Here is a 13,127-nt window from a genome sequence, read left to right as displayed (position 1 = left end):
CTCAAAAAATTACAAGTAGAACTACCCTACGACCCAGCAATTACACTATTAGGTGTTTATCCAAGGGATACAGGTGTGCTGTTTTGAAGGGGCACACGCACCCCCATGTTTATAGCAGCACTATCAACAATAGACAAAGTATGGAAAAAGCCCAAATGTCCATTGATGGATGAATGGATAAAGAACAGGTGGTATACATATACAATGGAGTATTATTCTCCAACAAAAAAGAATGACATCTTGCCATTTGCAACTATGTGGATGGAACTAGAGTGTATTATGCTAAGTGAAATTAGAGAAAGATAAATCTCATATGACTGAAGTCATATGAAGAATTGAAGATACAAAACAGATAAACTTAAGGGAAGGGAAGCACAAATAATATAAAAACAGGGAGGGGGACAAAACATAAGAGACTCAAATATAGAGAACAAACAGAGGGTTGTTGGAGGGGTTGTGGGAAGGGGAATGGGCTAAATGGGTAAGGGGCTTAAGGAATCTACTCCTGAAGTCATTGTTGTACTATAGGCTAACTTGGATGTAAACTAAAAAAATAATTAATTAAAAAATAAAATAAAATACCAAGTTGAGTTGGGTTTGTGTTACTTAAAGTGGAAAACATCCTAATTAGTATAACTTCATTGTAGGTGAGATCACAGCCATGTGCACATTTTGCTAATATGCAATGCTTTTTTTCTTAATGTCTTCCCTAGTAGCCTATAAAGTTTTGAAGGCAGAGGCTGAGACTTATTCACCTTTGAAGTTATCTGAGCACAGTGTCTTGTATACACTAGGCATCCAGTAAGTCCTTTTTGAAACGATAACTGAATACATAAATAAATTCCAAACAACCCAGCTGTGTGAAGTTAATGCCGCAATAGCTGTGGCAGAAAAGATATGCTAAGAACCTGGGCAGTAATTTCCCTCTTTATAATCAGAAACAAGGCTATTTTATGTCAATTGACTGCTGTTCTTCAAACACAAGAGCCACATTAGAGCTGTAGGACTACACAGCCAACTCCTGAGAAATAATCCGTTACTGAGGACACCCAACACTATTTGATGCTTATGTCCCAAAAAGCACAGGTAATATTAAAGTCACCCTGTCTCATCAATGTCCTGCAAACAGGAGGCAGCAGCATTAGAGCTAGCCCCTGGTTGCTACGAAGGCAATCTGACTTTCCTGAGAAATTGACTAAGGGGTTGTTGTTTTCCTGTTTTGCCATTCCACTTTCTAGAGAGAGATTCTGAGATAATCAAGAACATCATTATTCCAGGACTTAGCCTGAGGATAGAAAAAAGGGGGTTGTTTTCTCTGACACATACATGTCAAGATGAGTTTATGTGTGTGATGCCACTGCCAACGCTAAGCACTGACAATACGATCTGATTACATTAATTCAGAGTCTAGGGAAAATAAATATCCCTCTTCATGATCACCAATTGCAATGCAGGATTCCTTGAGAAGTCTGAAGTGCCACATATGAACCTAACACACTGACAATGTCAGCTGATTGCAGGATACATCAGACGTCTGGCTAGGGAATCACTCACCAGCAACTTCAACAATGAAGGTGATTATAATTCAGTATTTTTTAATGATGTCTGATGTGCAAATGATTACTTTAGCTTTTCTGAGGAACATCAGATTCCCACCTGGGTGATAACCCAGCTTCGAATTGTATGTCACCTACTATTCCATCACTATCATCCTGATTTTAAAGCAAACACAGCAGCAAAAACCTTTTGTAATCATGAGAATTCTGAATGTATGTTTAAAAAAAGCTCAACCTTAAAGCCCATACAAATACTTGCATAATAATACAAGTAGTTTAATATGGGCAACAGGGATACCTGTGTTATAGGAAAAGATAGGCTCTTTAGCAGTCATGTAAACATACGTTTCCAAACATAATTTTCAGGTAGCAGAATGCAAAATCGCACACCCTGCCAAATCACACAAACTCTACAGATATCCTAATTCTTGATTCATTTTTACAGAGTGAATTATATTTGCTCATTATTACTCAATTTTCTGATAATTACTTATTGGGGTACAGGGCAGAGAATGAAAATGGGTATTTTAGGAGAATAAACTGACTATACTTCATCTACTTAGTGAATTATTGATGGAGAAACATGAATATAAGGTTCTGATCAAGCAACTCCCTCTATGTTCCTGTAAGTCATTCAGAAATGAGAAAAAATCATTGTCTGGAAAGAATAGCAATAAAAATTTGGCATATGGCCTAAGAGATAAAAAGGAAGATATTATGCATAATGCTTACCATGGCAGGAACCTACAGACCCACCACAGGGTATTACTCTATCATCTCAACCAAAAGAAAATGGAGTCACTACTTTTTTTAAATTAATTTATTTTTTAAGTTTTTATTTACTTACTTTGAGAAAGAGAGAAAGCACAAGTGGAGGAGGGGCAGAGAGATTGAACCCAAAACTGAGAGGTCATGACCTGAGCCGAAATCAAGAGTCAGATGCTCAGTTGGACTGAGCCACCCAGGCGCCCCTGGAGTCACTACTTTATGGCAAAGCACTTGTCACTACTTTTTGTTACCTCGGTATTATCACCCGTGCGGTAAGCAAACTCATTTTTTTATATGGAAAAAGCTTTGAGAAAGGTGTAGATGACCATTTCTAACCTGCTCCATTCAAACATATAAAGACGTTTTCTTCATCTGAGTTAAAAATACATACATAGATGCTTGCAGACAACACTTGTTTGTGAATGAGAGAATGTGCTTCTACGAAAAAGAACAAAAAGCTAAAGTAGAAGTATACAACAGGTTCATGTGGGACGGATTGTTGACACATTGTGGGTTTTTGTAGGGAGGCAACAGCCGCCTGATTTGAAAGCCTGACTGACTTGAACCCGGAGCGTGAGACCCGCCACCGCCTGTGTCTGGGAAGCCCTCGCCCTGCACTTCCTTCCTTGCTCCACAAGAGAGCAATGTTCCACCACGGCTACCCTCTACAGAGGCGGTGCTCTCCGGAGAACAAATGCGTTATTTAGTCTGCAATCACTTTTAATTTTACTACTGACAGTCTGACAGGACTACTTAATATTGCTGGGTTGACCTTTCCGTGGTTTTGTGCTAAACCCGTTTTTTTTTCCCCCCGACTTCCCTTCATCTGCTGTGTTGGGAAGAGAATACAATTGACTCCAGAAGACAACAGACTGTGGTGATATTATCAGTAGACAGCACTGGTCAAAACAAGTGGGTGGAGAGGCAGGATTACAGGCAGGAACCAGTGCTGTATGTCCCACCTCATCTTGGAGGATGGACACCCTCTGCATGTGGGCAGCTTGGGGAGAAGATTCAGCCTGTCATCACAGGAATGGCTGAACAGGGCCTTCCGAGGCGCAGAAAAAGAACATATGGGATGTCAAGTTAATTTCTTGAGGTTGGGTCCTATTCTCTCCCTGGGAAAGGGAGATTGTCTATCTAGGGGAAGATCTTTCTTAAAATGTTGCATTTGAAGATTCAGCAGGCTGCAAGGGAAAGATAATGAAACTTTTCTCCCACACACTTGAGAACAAAGTTACTTGTTGCCTAAAATGTGCATAAAGCGAGAAGCTTACTTTGCACCAAACTTTGTGATAAATGCTTCCTAGGAATTTGACCCTTTTTAAACTCCCTACAACTCTGTGGGCTATACTCCCACTAGCCCCATATTAACAGATGCAGCGTCTGATACGTAAGGAGGTTATACGGTAGATTACAACACAGTTGGCAAGTGGACAGCAAACCAAAATTAAAGTTAACCTTATTCCAGTAGCCAAATGGTGAATCATAATGTTGTACTGGCCGTTGATATCCTCTGAACTAGGTAAAGTCTCTCCTCATACTGCTCACCTCATCTAATCTGCAAGAGCCTTTCTTGGCTTTTACAGGCCCGTTCTCAGAAAAATCTGAGAGGAAACTCCCAAGCAGGCTCAGCTTTGTGCCCTTGGGTCTTCAGACCTGTGCACCCTTATAGAAACCGAGAATAGCTGTATCTTTGCTTTGTGGTTAATGATCATGGAACTCATACTGGAGATGTTGGAATTTGAGACCTTTTATAATATCATAGAGTTGATACATAACCTGGAGTCTTGGCTCTTTTATTGGGGCCAGCTCAGGTAAGATGTGACTCAAGACTTTTTGACAGACAACCACTTGTTTCAGAAATTTCTTGATGAACCCCTCTACAGAACAAATCTGAGATAGAAAGTAAGGTGAGAGTGGGCTCTCATGATTCACTTCCTTATCGCACCTGCCCCTACTTTTCATTTCACTGACAGAGAAAATAAAAACCTCAAGGGTTGGATAATAGGGAAAATGATAAGCCAGGAATGGCCATAGGTAGGGGAACTAAACCAGCAATAGGTTGACTCCCAAAAAATGAAAAGCCCATGGTTCGCATCTTATCATCTAAGGACCCTGATGTCAGTCCAAGGTTGGTGCTAATTGTCCAGAAGTGAAATTAACTGAGGCTTGGAATAAAAACTCTCTAGGCAGAAGCCATACTCTTAAGCAGTTGAATTATGTTATCTGAGTTCAGAGGACTGAACTACCCTGGTTGCAGACAGATACAAGTCAGCCTAGAGAAAGGCCTAGCTGTCAAGGACTGGAAAGGCTTGCCTTAACCCTGGTCTAGTAAAATTTGTGACTAGGGCAGGGCTCCACTTCCATTAGGAAACCAAAGAGTTGAAGAGAATGAAGGAAATGTGACAAGCAAGGCACTTATAATGAGAGTCTATGGGTTAGTGTGGCGTGTAAACGCCCACCCAGTCCAGGTATGTTAGATGCCAGACTTGGTGCAACAAGATTGACTTTAACCATGAGATGTGTATATGAGGCTCTTTATTGCCAGACTATAGAAGTGCAAGGATGGAGCAGGTAACAAAATAGAATTCAACACACAATCCATATTAAGGTGGGCATCGGTGGTCATTTGGCCAGCTAACCAGAAGAACTGACCTACTCTGAATGACCACACGGACCGCACTATTCTGAATCGCAAGAAAGGGCCAAGGCAGGTACACCGTGCTCAGCCTCTGGGGCCTAAAAGAATATACTGTTTTGAATTCCAGGAAGTAAGAGGACAGTCCAAACTCAAGTGAACCTTCCATAACTTTTCCTGCATATTATTAAATGTAATTTTAGTATTAGAAAGATTTGGGGGTAGGGACAATTGGGTGGCTAAGTCATTAAATGTCCAACTCTTGATTTTGGCTGAGGTCATGATCTCACGGGTCACAAGTTTGAGCCCTATGTCAGACTCTGCACTGTGTCAGCATGGAGTCTGCCTAGAAGTCTCTCTCCCTCTCTCTCTGCCCCTACCTCAAATTCAAGTGTGCTCTCTCTCTCTCTCTCTTTCAAAATAAATACATTAAAAAAGAAAAATTTGGAGGTATACCACTCGGGTGAGTAAGTGATCTGGTGAGTAGTGAAACATCTTTGGTACAGTTCTGAGCTCTAATATACATAGTCAGTTTTACCACGCCCCTAAAGCAAGTTTCGCTAAGTTCCACATACGTACAATTTTCAGATGAGATAAAAGTCTCATGACATCCGCCATGTCCGCCAGGATGAGTAAGCGCGTCACAGCTGAGAGCAAAGCCCTCGCCGCCCTCACCATGGTGCCACGCTTCACTGATGAGCACGGGTCATCAGCAAACTCCGAAGAGGCGATGCGCATTGTCTCACCTGGAAGACAAAGATGGAGAGGTGTGTGGGTAGACGGCAAGCTCAGAGGCTGGCAATCATAAAGATCCATGGATGGATGATTATTGTTCTTATCGCAAAACCACCATGAACACGAGGTATTCCTGCCACTCTCCATCACAGCCCACCTTGAAGTTCAGTGCATCAGTGCACATTGGACAGAGGCTGTGGACAAAATAAGGTGTTCGTTTCACACAGAAGTGTGAAATTATGCTTTAAACATCAATAAGGAATATATTCAATTCAATGTGTCTAATAGTTGAGATGAATTTGCCCTGACCTTAATCAGTCTCACATTTCATTTCCCTTGGAGCCAATGGTATTTACTAGGCAGCTAGTTGAGCTCACTGACAGTTGAGGTGCAAAGTTAACTGCTCCACAGAGGAATGAAACTAAAACCTTGGCCTCATTAACACTGTACTCTTAATTGTGCTAATCAGAGAATAACAGACTACAGAGATACCCAAATATAGTCTTTTAATACCCTGCTAAGAAGCTATTCTCTAATTTAGAGAGCATTTATAAGAGAATTGAACCAATCCAACAAATGCTGATTAAGCCTGTACTATGTCAGATATTATTAAGCTCTGGAATTACAGAGGTGACTGAGGACACCCTGATCTCTAGGAGTTTCCCATCTAATAAGGAAACGTGATGTAAATACATACTCATAATATCTGTGATTACATACCACCACAGGCTTATGATCAAGACCATAGGCAAAGAAGGGGAAGTGGTTGACGTATTTAGCGTGAGGCAGGGAGAAGCTGTCAACATTGATGGGCTCTGAAGAACTAAGAGGTGCTCACCAGAAAGACAGTGGTGGGAACAGCACCCTCAGCAGCATAAATGCCGTGTGAGGCTCTGAAACCTGGAGCAGGATGCTGAGTGTGAGGAACCACAGTCATGTGGGAGGCACGGGGAGGAAGGGGTACAGAGAATAGAGGCGGCAGTGCTTGGAAAGCCATGAACGAGATCTGAACTGTGTCCTCAGCAGGGACGCAAGTGACATTAATAGATTTTTATTTTGGCTACATCACATGAAATAAAGTGCAGGGGACAAGTTTAGGGCAGAGACACTAGTTATTAGGGCAAGTGCATGACTGTTGGAAAGCAGCAGTAATGAGGTCCTAGACTAGGGAAATAGAAATGGGATACAGAGAGGAAGGGGATATTAATGAGATCTGTGTTCAAGCATGACCAGATATGGGGACTGATCAGATGCGGAGACCAGGAGGAAGGCAAGTGTTTGGTGAATACTGAATATTTGTACAAAGGGATGCAGGAGTAGCAAACAGAGGGGTCACTGACGAGGATGAGATAGGTTCCCTGTCAGTGGACTGGATATCACCCGGGGTAAAGAGGCCTGGGAAGCAGAATCATGAGGCTTCACATAGCAGAGCATACACAGGGACAATAAAAGCTTCTTCAATAAACTTGAAAAAGAGAGTTAATATGACCAATTATTTAATTTAGGGTAAAAAAAAATCATTCAATATTTATTATACAAATGATTACTTCTCATCTATTAATCCAAACCTAGTCAATTATATCACTGAAAGACTCTGTGTCCTGTAATGTATCCTCAGACACAAGAGAAAACAAAACAAAACAAACCACCCCTTTCCATTTCACAAGCAGATCAGAATAGAATGTAATTCACTCAATGTTACAGTTATTCAAACCCTCAGAGGAATACTTTTCATGCTTGGGAAACAAAGTCGTGTCAGGAAATATATTGCATTGTTAGATTTTTAAAAGAGACTACTGTCTACAATAAGCATACTATATAACCGACCAGCCTAGTCTCAATGCCGATACACAAACAAATAGCTTGATTAACAGCACGGGAGACATGTAAAAATTCATTACCATACTGGCACAAAGGTGAATTTTCAAGGTCTGACCCCTCAGGACTAAATATACTTTAAGGTGGAGGCTGGCAATTAGGAGATACATATTTAATTCAGGTGTCCCACCCTTGCTACAGGATTGCATAAATCTCCTCACTCCCTGAACCAACCCCCTCAAAAAAAAAAAAAAAAAAAAAAAGACTCATTGGCAGATATCTGTGTTGTGGGAGAAGACTATCTCATTCTCACTCTGCATAGTGCAGCTGGAAAGAACATCCACAGTGGTAGCAAATCTAATGAAATATTGAGAAGGTCACCACATCTAAAGATGGACAGATTTGTATATGGTATCACGGGTGCAGTAGCTGATGGTGGAATGAATCTACTTATTCAAGGAAAGGGCAGATTTATTCTGCATATGAACCTAGTAAGTAACATGGTTGAACCCAAATTCTGCAAGCGAAATTGGTATATGAACCACAATAACAGTAGGCCACTCAGGTAGGGCTACTCTCTATACCAAGAGCCCTCAGAGGTGAGCCCAGCTGCACCCATCAGCATGAGGAGGAACCCTATCTAATCAACCTAATATTCAAGTACAGGTTTTTATATAAAGTGTCAGTATAATGGCACTTAATCCAGATACTGGCCATTCAGTCAGCAATACTGCTTCAAAGCTGAGTAACACATAGCAATATAGAGCTCTTACATGGAGCTAATCAAGTTGTGGCCCCCAGCAGACACCCCAGGAAGGATCTCTGGAGATGTCCATGAGAGACTAGAAAAGGGAAGGGGAGGAGAGATTGAGAGGAGAGAGACCCACATTAGTTAATGTGACTCTGCAAGTGGAAACCTCATGCTAAATTCTGACATTATTCTAAGATAAATAGAAGATGATTTAATTCAATTTAAGTTAAAAGTAAAAACTCATTTTAAACAGGTATAAATGATTTTATGTTGTTCAAGATTTTAAAGGAAAGACAATCTGAAGTCAACTATGACTTTAATGCATTTTATTTCCCTGTAGTTTTAAGATTACTGAATTAAAATGGAAATCTATATTAAGCAATGATAAGTGAGTTTATCAGGATAAAATTTGTTATTTTCCCAGGGAACCGCCTTTTCTAGAGGACTAAAATATTTAGCTAAGAAACAGCATGCATGTGTAGAAGAGAGAAGGGATCAATGAAGAGAGGATAATAGATCTGTCTTTTTAAAAAAATATATATACCATTTTATTCAATTTCAGTTACTTGATATGGACCTAAGCTCACAGAAAATTTTCTCTAGTAAAGTCTTTCATCTCCTCAAGCCACTACCACCTGCTAGAGAGAAGAAAAATTAACATCTCCAAATAAGTGACCAAAGGGAATAACAACATGTACAGAGAGCTTCTATATAAAGGCTTATTACATAAGTATTGTTCTAAAAACCATACATATATTAACTCATAGATTAAAGGAGAAGTAACCTTTAAAATCACAAAGACCTAGGATCACACTCTAATGCCACAGCAACCATTACCAAAAATGAGAGCTTGACAATTATTCAACCTTTGTGTTTGAGTCCCCTCAACTACAAAACAGGGGCAGAAATAATGAGACCCTCCTTGTGGACCTGCCATTATGGTTAAAGGTTACAGGTGATACAGTCAAAGCACCCAGCACAAGTCTTTACTCATAATGGGGGCTCACTGATTATTGTCATTAATATCACTGCTCCCACTATCACTGTGATCCTCCCCCTTACAAGCATAGTTCATGAACTCCTTGTTAAAGGTTTGGAAGTGCATATTTTGGTCGATTCCATTCCTGTGTACACAATAATTTAGAAGAAAACATCTGCCCAATAAAAATATTTATTGTTTTAAGGCAGAAAATAACTCCCCTCCCAAATGTTTCCAGTGCTTGGCTTTCACACTGATGCTTGTTCTGGTTCTTATGTTACCCCAGAGGCCCCAGGATGGATGGATAACTGTGCATAAGCTTGAAATAATATCTACTCAAATGTGGAATGATGCAGGATGATAATAATAAATAGAAGAGGGGGATAACATACAGAGGACAGAGTCTCAGGAGTAGAAAAGTCATTCTGGAAGCAGATTATGAACCAAAATAGCATGAAATACCATGTGGTGCCTCCTTTGAAGGCAGAGCCTGCATGTAACAAAAGCTCTCTTTAAATACTTGACAGATGAACTACTGGAAAACTGTGAGAAGTGAGGGAAAAGGGTATGGTGAAAAGCTAGATTCAGAGAGTGTTGAGCTGTCTTCCAGAAAGTTCTCTATGCAATATGTCTAACCAACAGTTATCATATGTAATATCTACAACTGTATATTCTCCTTTGTCTAGTTATATAAATTCTCCTTTAATTACATAGATTTTTTTTTGCCTAATTACATAAAGTATAGGGCACATATTGATGGTTCATGTTCTTGATATTTTCTCATTGTAGACTTCCTAGAGAAGATGAGAAATAAAGAGCAAAGTTTCCAACCCTCTTAGCTATAATTTGTTCCCTTTTCATAATAACCTATGGCTGCCTCAGAACCTTTTTCACACATATTTTCCTCGAGGTACAAACCTTAGAAAATCCTGAGAAATGAATCCTCTGCAGCAATGCAGAAAATGCAATGTATTTTTAGACATGAAAGATTAGTGAAGTCTAATACCTGACCACTGCTTCACACACTCTTGTCTGGTTCTGCTCCCCAAACTATACATCTTCTTTGAGCCACACACTCACAGAGACAGCGAAGGAACAGACACAACAGAATTTTAAAATAATAATTGAGTGGACACTGCACATCATCTGAATGTTTTATCATTTTGATTATGTTGTAGAATCTGTAAAGCAATGTAGTGTTTAAAAACCATTTACTGCTATGGTTGGCTCATTTTCAAAGCATGGTGGGAAATACGTATCTTCACTGGAGATAAAGCAAATGAAAGGTTAAATGAAGGGTCAATGTAGGGAGCATCTCTCTATTGGCTAAATGGGATGCTGCCCAATTGATGAATTGCTTAATAAAGCCAATTAGATCTTCTAGTTAAGAAAAAAACAAAACAAAACCAGGAATGGTCAATGTAGACATGGAGCCCCATGGAAGTTACAGTATTACCAGACAAGATTTTGACACATTACATTATGTCTCTTGGCTCCTTTTTCGAAGACAAAGGTGAGCACTCCCTTGACAGGAATTATCCAGAGTTGGCTGGTGTACAGTTGAACTAAATGCATAAGTAAATACTGAAGAATATTCCCCTCTGGGCTTATTTCAGCAGCAAGTATATGGTGCCCACAAGGTGACTCAGGATTCCTTCCATTTTAAGAATCTATCAGGTTGTGTCTATTCAGACTTAATATTTTAACATGTGCTGTCTTGTCTTTTCCCTCGTAAGAACAGTCTATTATTTAGAGCTCATGGTGTGCCAAGTTCTGTTTGAAGAGTTTTATTTGTTAAAATTCAATTACTACTCAAGAGAACCTGATGAAGTAAATACTTGCACTGTCACCATTTGTACCTGAGGAAATTGAAAAAAGAAAAAGAAGATTACTTGCCTAAGGTCAAACAGCTGGCAAGTGGGAGAGCCACCATTGACAATCAGTCTGGCTCTAGGATCTGTGCTATTAACAACTATAATTTAAAATAACTTTAAGAATCTACTTACTGTATTAAAATTATGTATGTTCATAATTCCATTTGGATGTATATTATGAGTTGGAGAGGAGTACACTATTTCCCTCTATCAAGGAACTATTTAATTCAGTTAGCAGAGTATTATGAAGAAGGAAGGAAGGGAGGTAGGTAGGAAGGTAGGAAGGTTGGAGGGAAGAACTAAATAAAGGCATTTCTCCAATTATTTCCAGGCTCCAATATTCCCTATTGTCTCTTATCAGAGCTGAATTATGGCTGCCTACGCTGCATACATTTGAGTCTTCAACCCTCTCCCAAGACTGTAAATCTGGTCAGGGTACAAATAATTGTAGCATATTGATTTCTTTATTCCTAGCACCTAACATATATTTTATACTGTACAGTGACTCAATGAATGTTGGGAAGAGCAAAGGAAGGCCTGTCTGGCGCTTTATGTTTTAAAAAAGATCCAACTGCTGCTAAAGCAAGAAGAGAGGACAAAATCCTGAATGCTATGCACTTATCAGTGACATAATAGGAATATTTTCTTCCATTTGTTTTAAGTTGATCTTGTGAGTTCAGTCAGCAGCAGAGAAGCTGTAAAGTCTGAGAAAGGAAGGTGACTAGAAAAGTAGCCTCTCCTTTGTTTTGTTCCCATAAGCATTTGCTACCAAGAGGGAAAAAGTCTTAAAACTTTTTTGGAAACAATCAAGAACTTGAGACAGCAAGGTGTGCATTTCACCCCAGGCTGGTTATGACTGAAATCCATGATTGGGAGGAAAGGTCGACAATCAGAATTTTTCTCTGAGGCTCAAGGAGGATGAAATTATGTATTTTCTCAAGCAAAATCTGCATTAAAAGAAGCTACCTCCTGCAGATCCTGTCACTTCTATCCCTGAGCATCTATAGCATTGCTGGCACAGTTCATGTCCTTCTGTTACCAAAACAAACAAATCTTTGGCCTAAATATACAAACAAAGCCTTATATGCATATATGCATAATACATATTATATATATTAATCATGTATAATTATAATTATATGGTATGTTAATAATATATAACTAATTACAATGTTAAATACAATGTATGTTATATAATTATTATAGATGTAATGTATATTAGTGCACAATTATATTAAACAATTAAAATAATTAACAAAGTAATGTTTAATAAACAATATTTATGTATATAAAGAGGAGGTATCATGCAAACTACATCAAAGCCATTTAATTAGGGGTGACTGCGTGGCTCAGTCAGTTAAGCGTCTGACCTTGGTTCAGGTCATGATCTCGCCCTCCGTGAGTTTGAGCCCCACTTCAGGCTCTGTGTTGACGGTTCAGAGTCTGGAGCCTGCTTCAGATTCTGCGTCTCCCTCTCTCTCTGCCCCTCCCCTGCTCGTACTCTGGCTGTCTCTCTCTCAAAAATAAACATTAAAAATTTTTTTAAACATGTAATTATTATAAAATAAGGATTCTGCTTTCTCCTTTGTCATCCTACCAAGGGTAGTAGACTCTGTGGACTCTTTATCTTTCTTCATTTTTCCAAACAACTCTAAGCAAACAAGAAATTACATGGAAAATGACAGAACGCTGATGGTTCCATTGTCCCTGAAGTGACTAAGACCGGAGAAATTCTGATCTGGGTAGAACCTCTTCAGGTTTGTCCAGCACCTCACTCTTACCTTCCATATAAAGACACAGAAACTAAATGGCAATTCACCTGTGGGGGGGTCAGGTGGCTGGGTGAGGCCAGCATCCCAGTCACCTGACATCCCAATCAGGGACTCTGGATATAGCCCCGAAGTGGTTGGGAGACCAACAAAGTACAGTGTTACACAAGCAAATTAAAACTTCCTCCTCACCTAACAAAATCCCAAAACACCCAGATGGCCTGGCTATGGTCCTG

General features: G+C 39.7%; 1 protein-coding gene across 9 annotated transcripts in view; it reads right to left on the bottom strand.

Annotated features, from left to right (window-relative positions):
* The window catches only part of CTNNA2 (catenin alpha 2), a 1,100,619-nt gene that overhangs the window by 761,773 nt on the left and 325,719 nt on the right, over positions 1 to 13,127 (bottom strand). For all 9 annotated transcript variants that reach the window (XR_006200794.1, XM_042932824.1, XM_042932822.1 and 6 more), the window contains one exon: positions 5,545 to 5,711. Coding sequence is in view for 8 of the 9 variants with exons in the window: in XM_042932824.1 (XP_042788758.1) it covers positions 5,545 to 5,711 (167 nt within the window). In the remaining variant the exon portion in view is untranslated. The remainder of the gene's footprint in view (positions 1 to 5,544; positions 5,712 to 13,127) is intronic.

The sequence above is a fragment of the Panthera leo genome, chromosome A3 (genome assembly GCF_018350215.1).
Source record: "Panthera leo isolate Ple1 chromosome A3, P.leo_Ple1_pat1.1, whole genome shotgun sequence".
In the NCBI taxonomy this organism is placed as follows: domain Eukaryota; kingdom Metazoa; phylum Chordata; class Mammalia; order Carnivora; family Felidae; genus Panthera; species Panthera leo.
The sequence above is the reverse complement of the archived record's forward strand: the minus strand, read 5'-3'. Positions and strand labels throughout refer to the sequence as shown.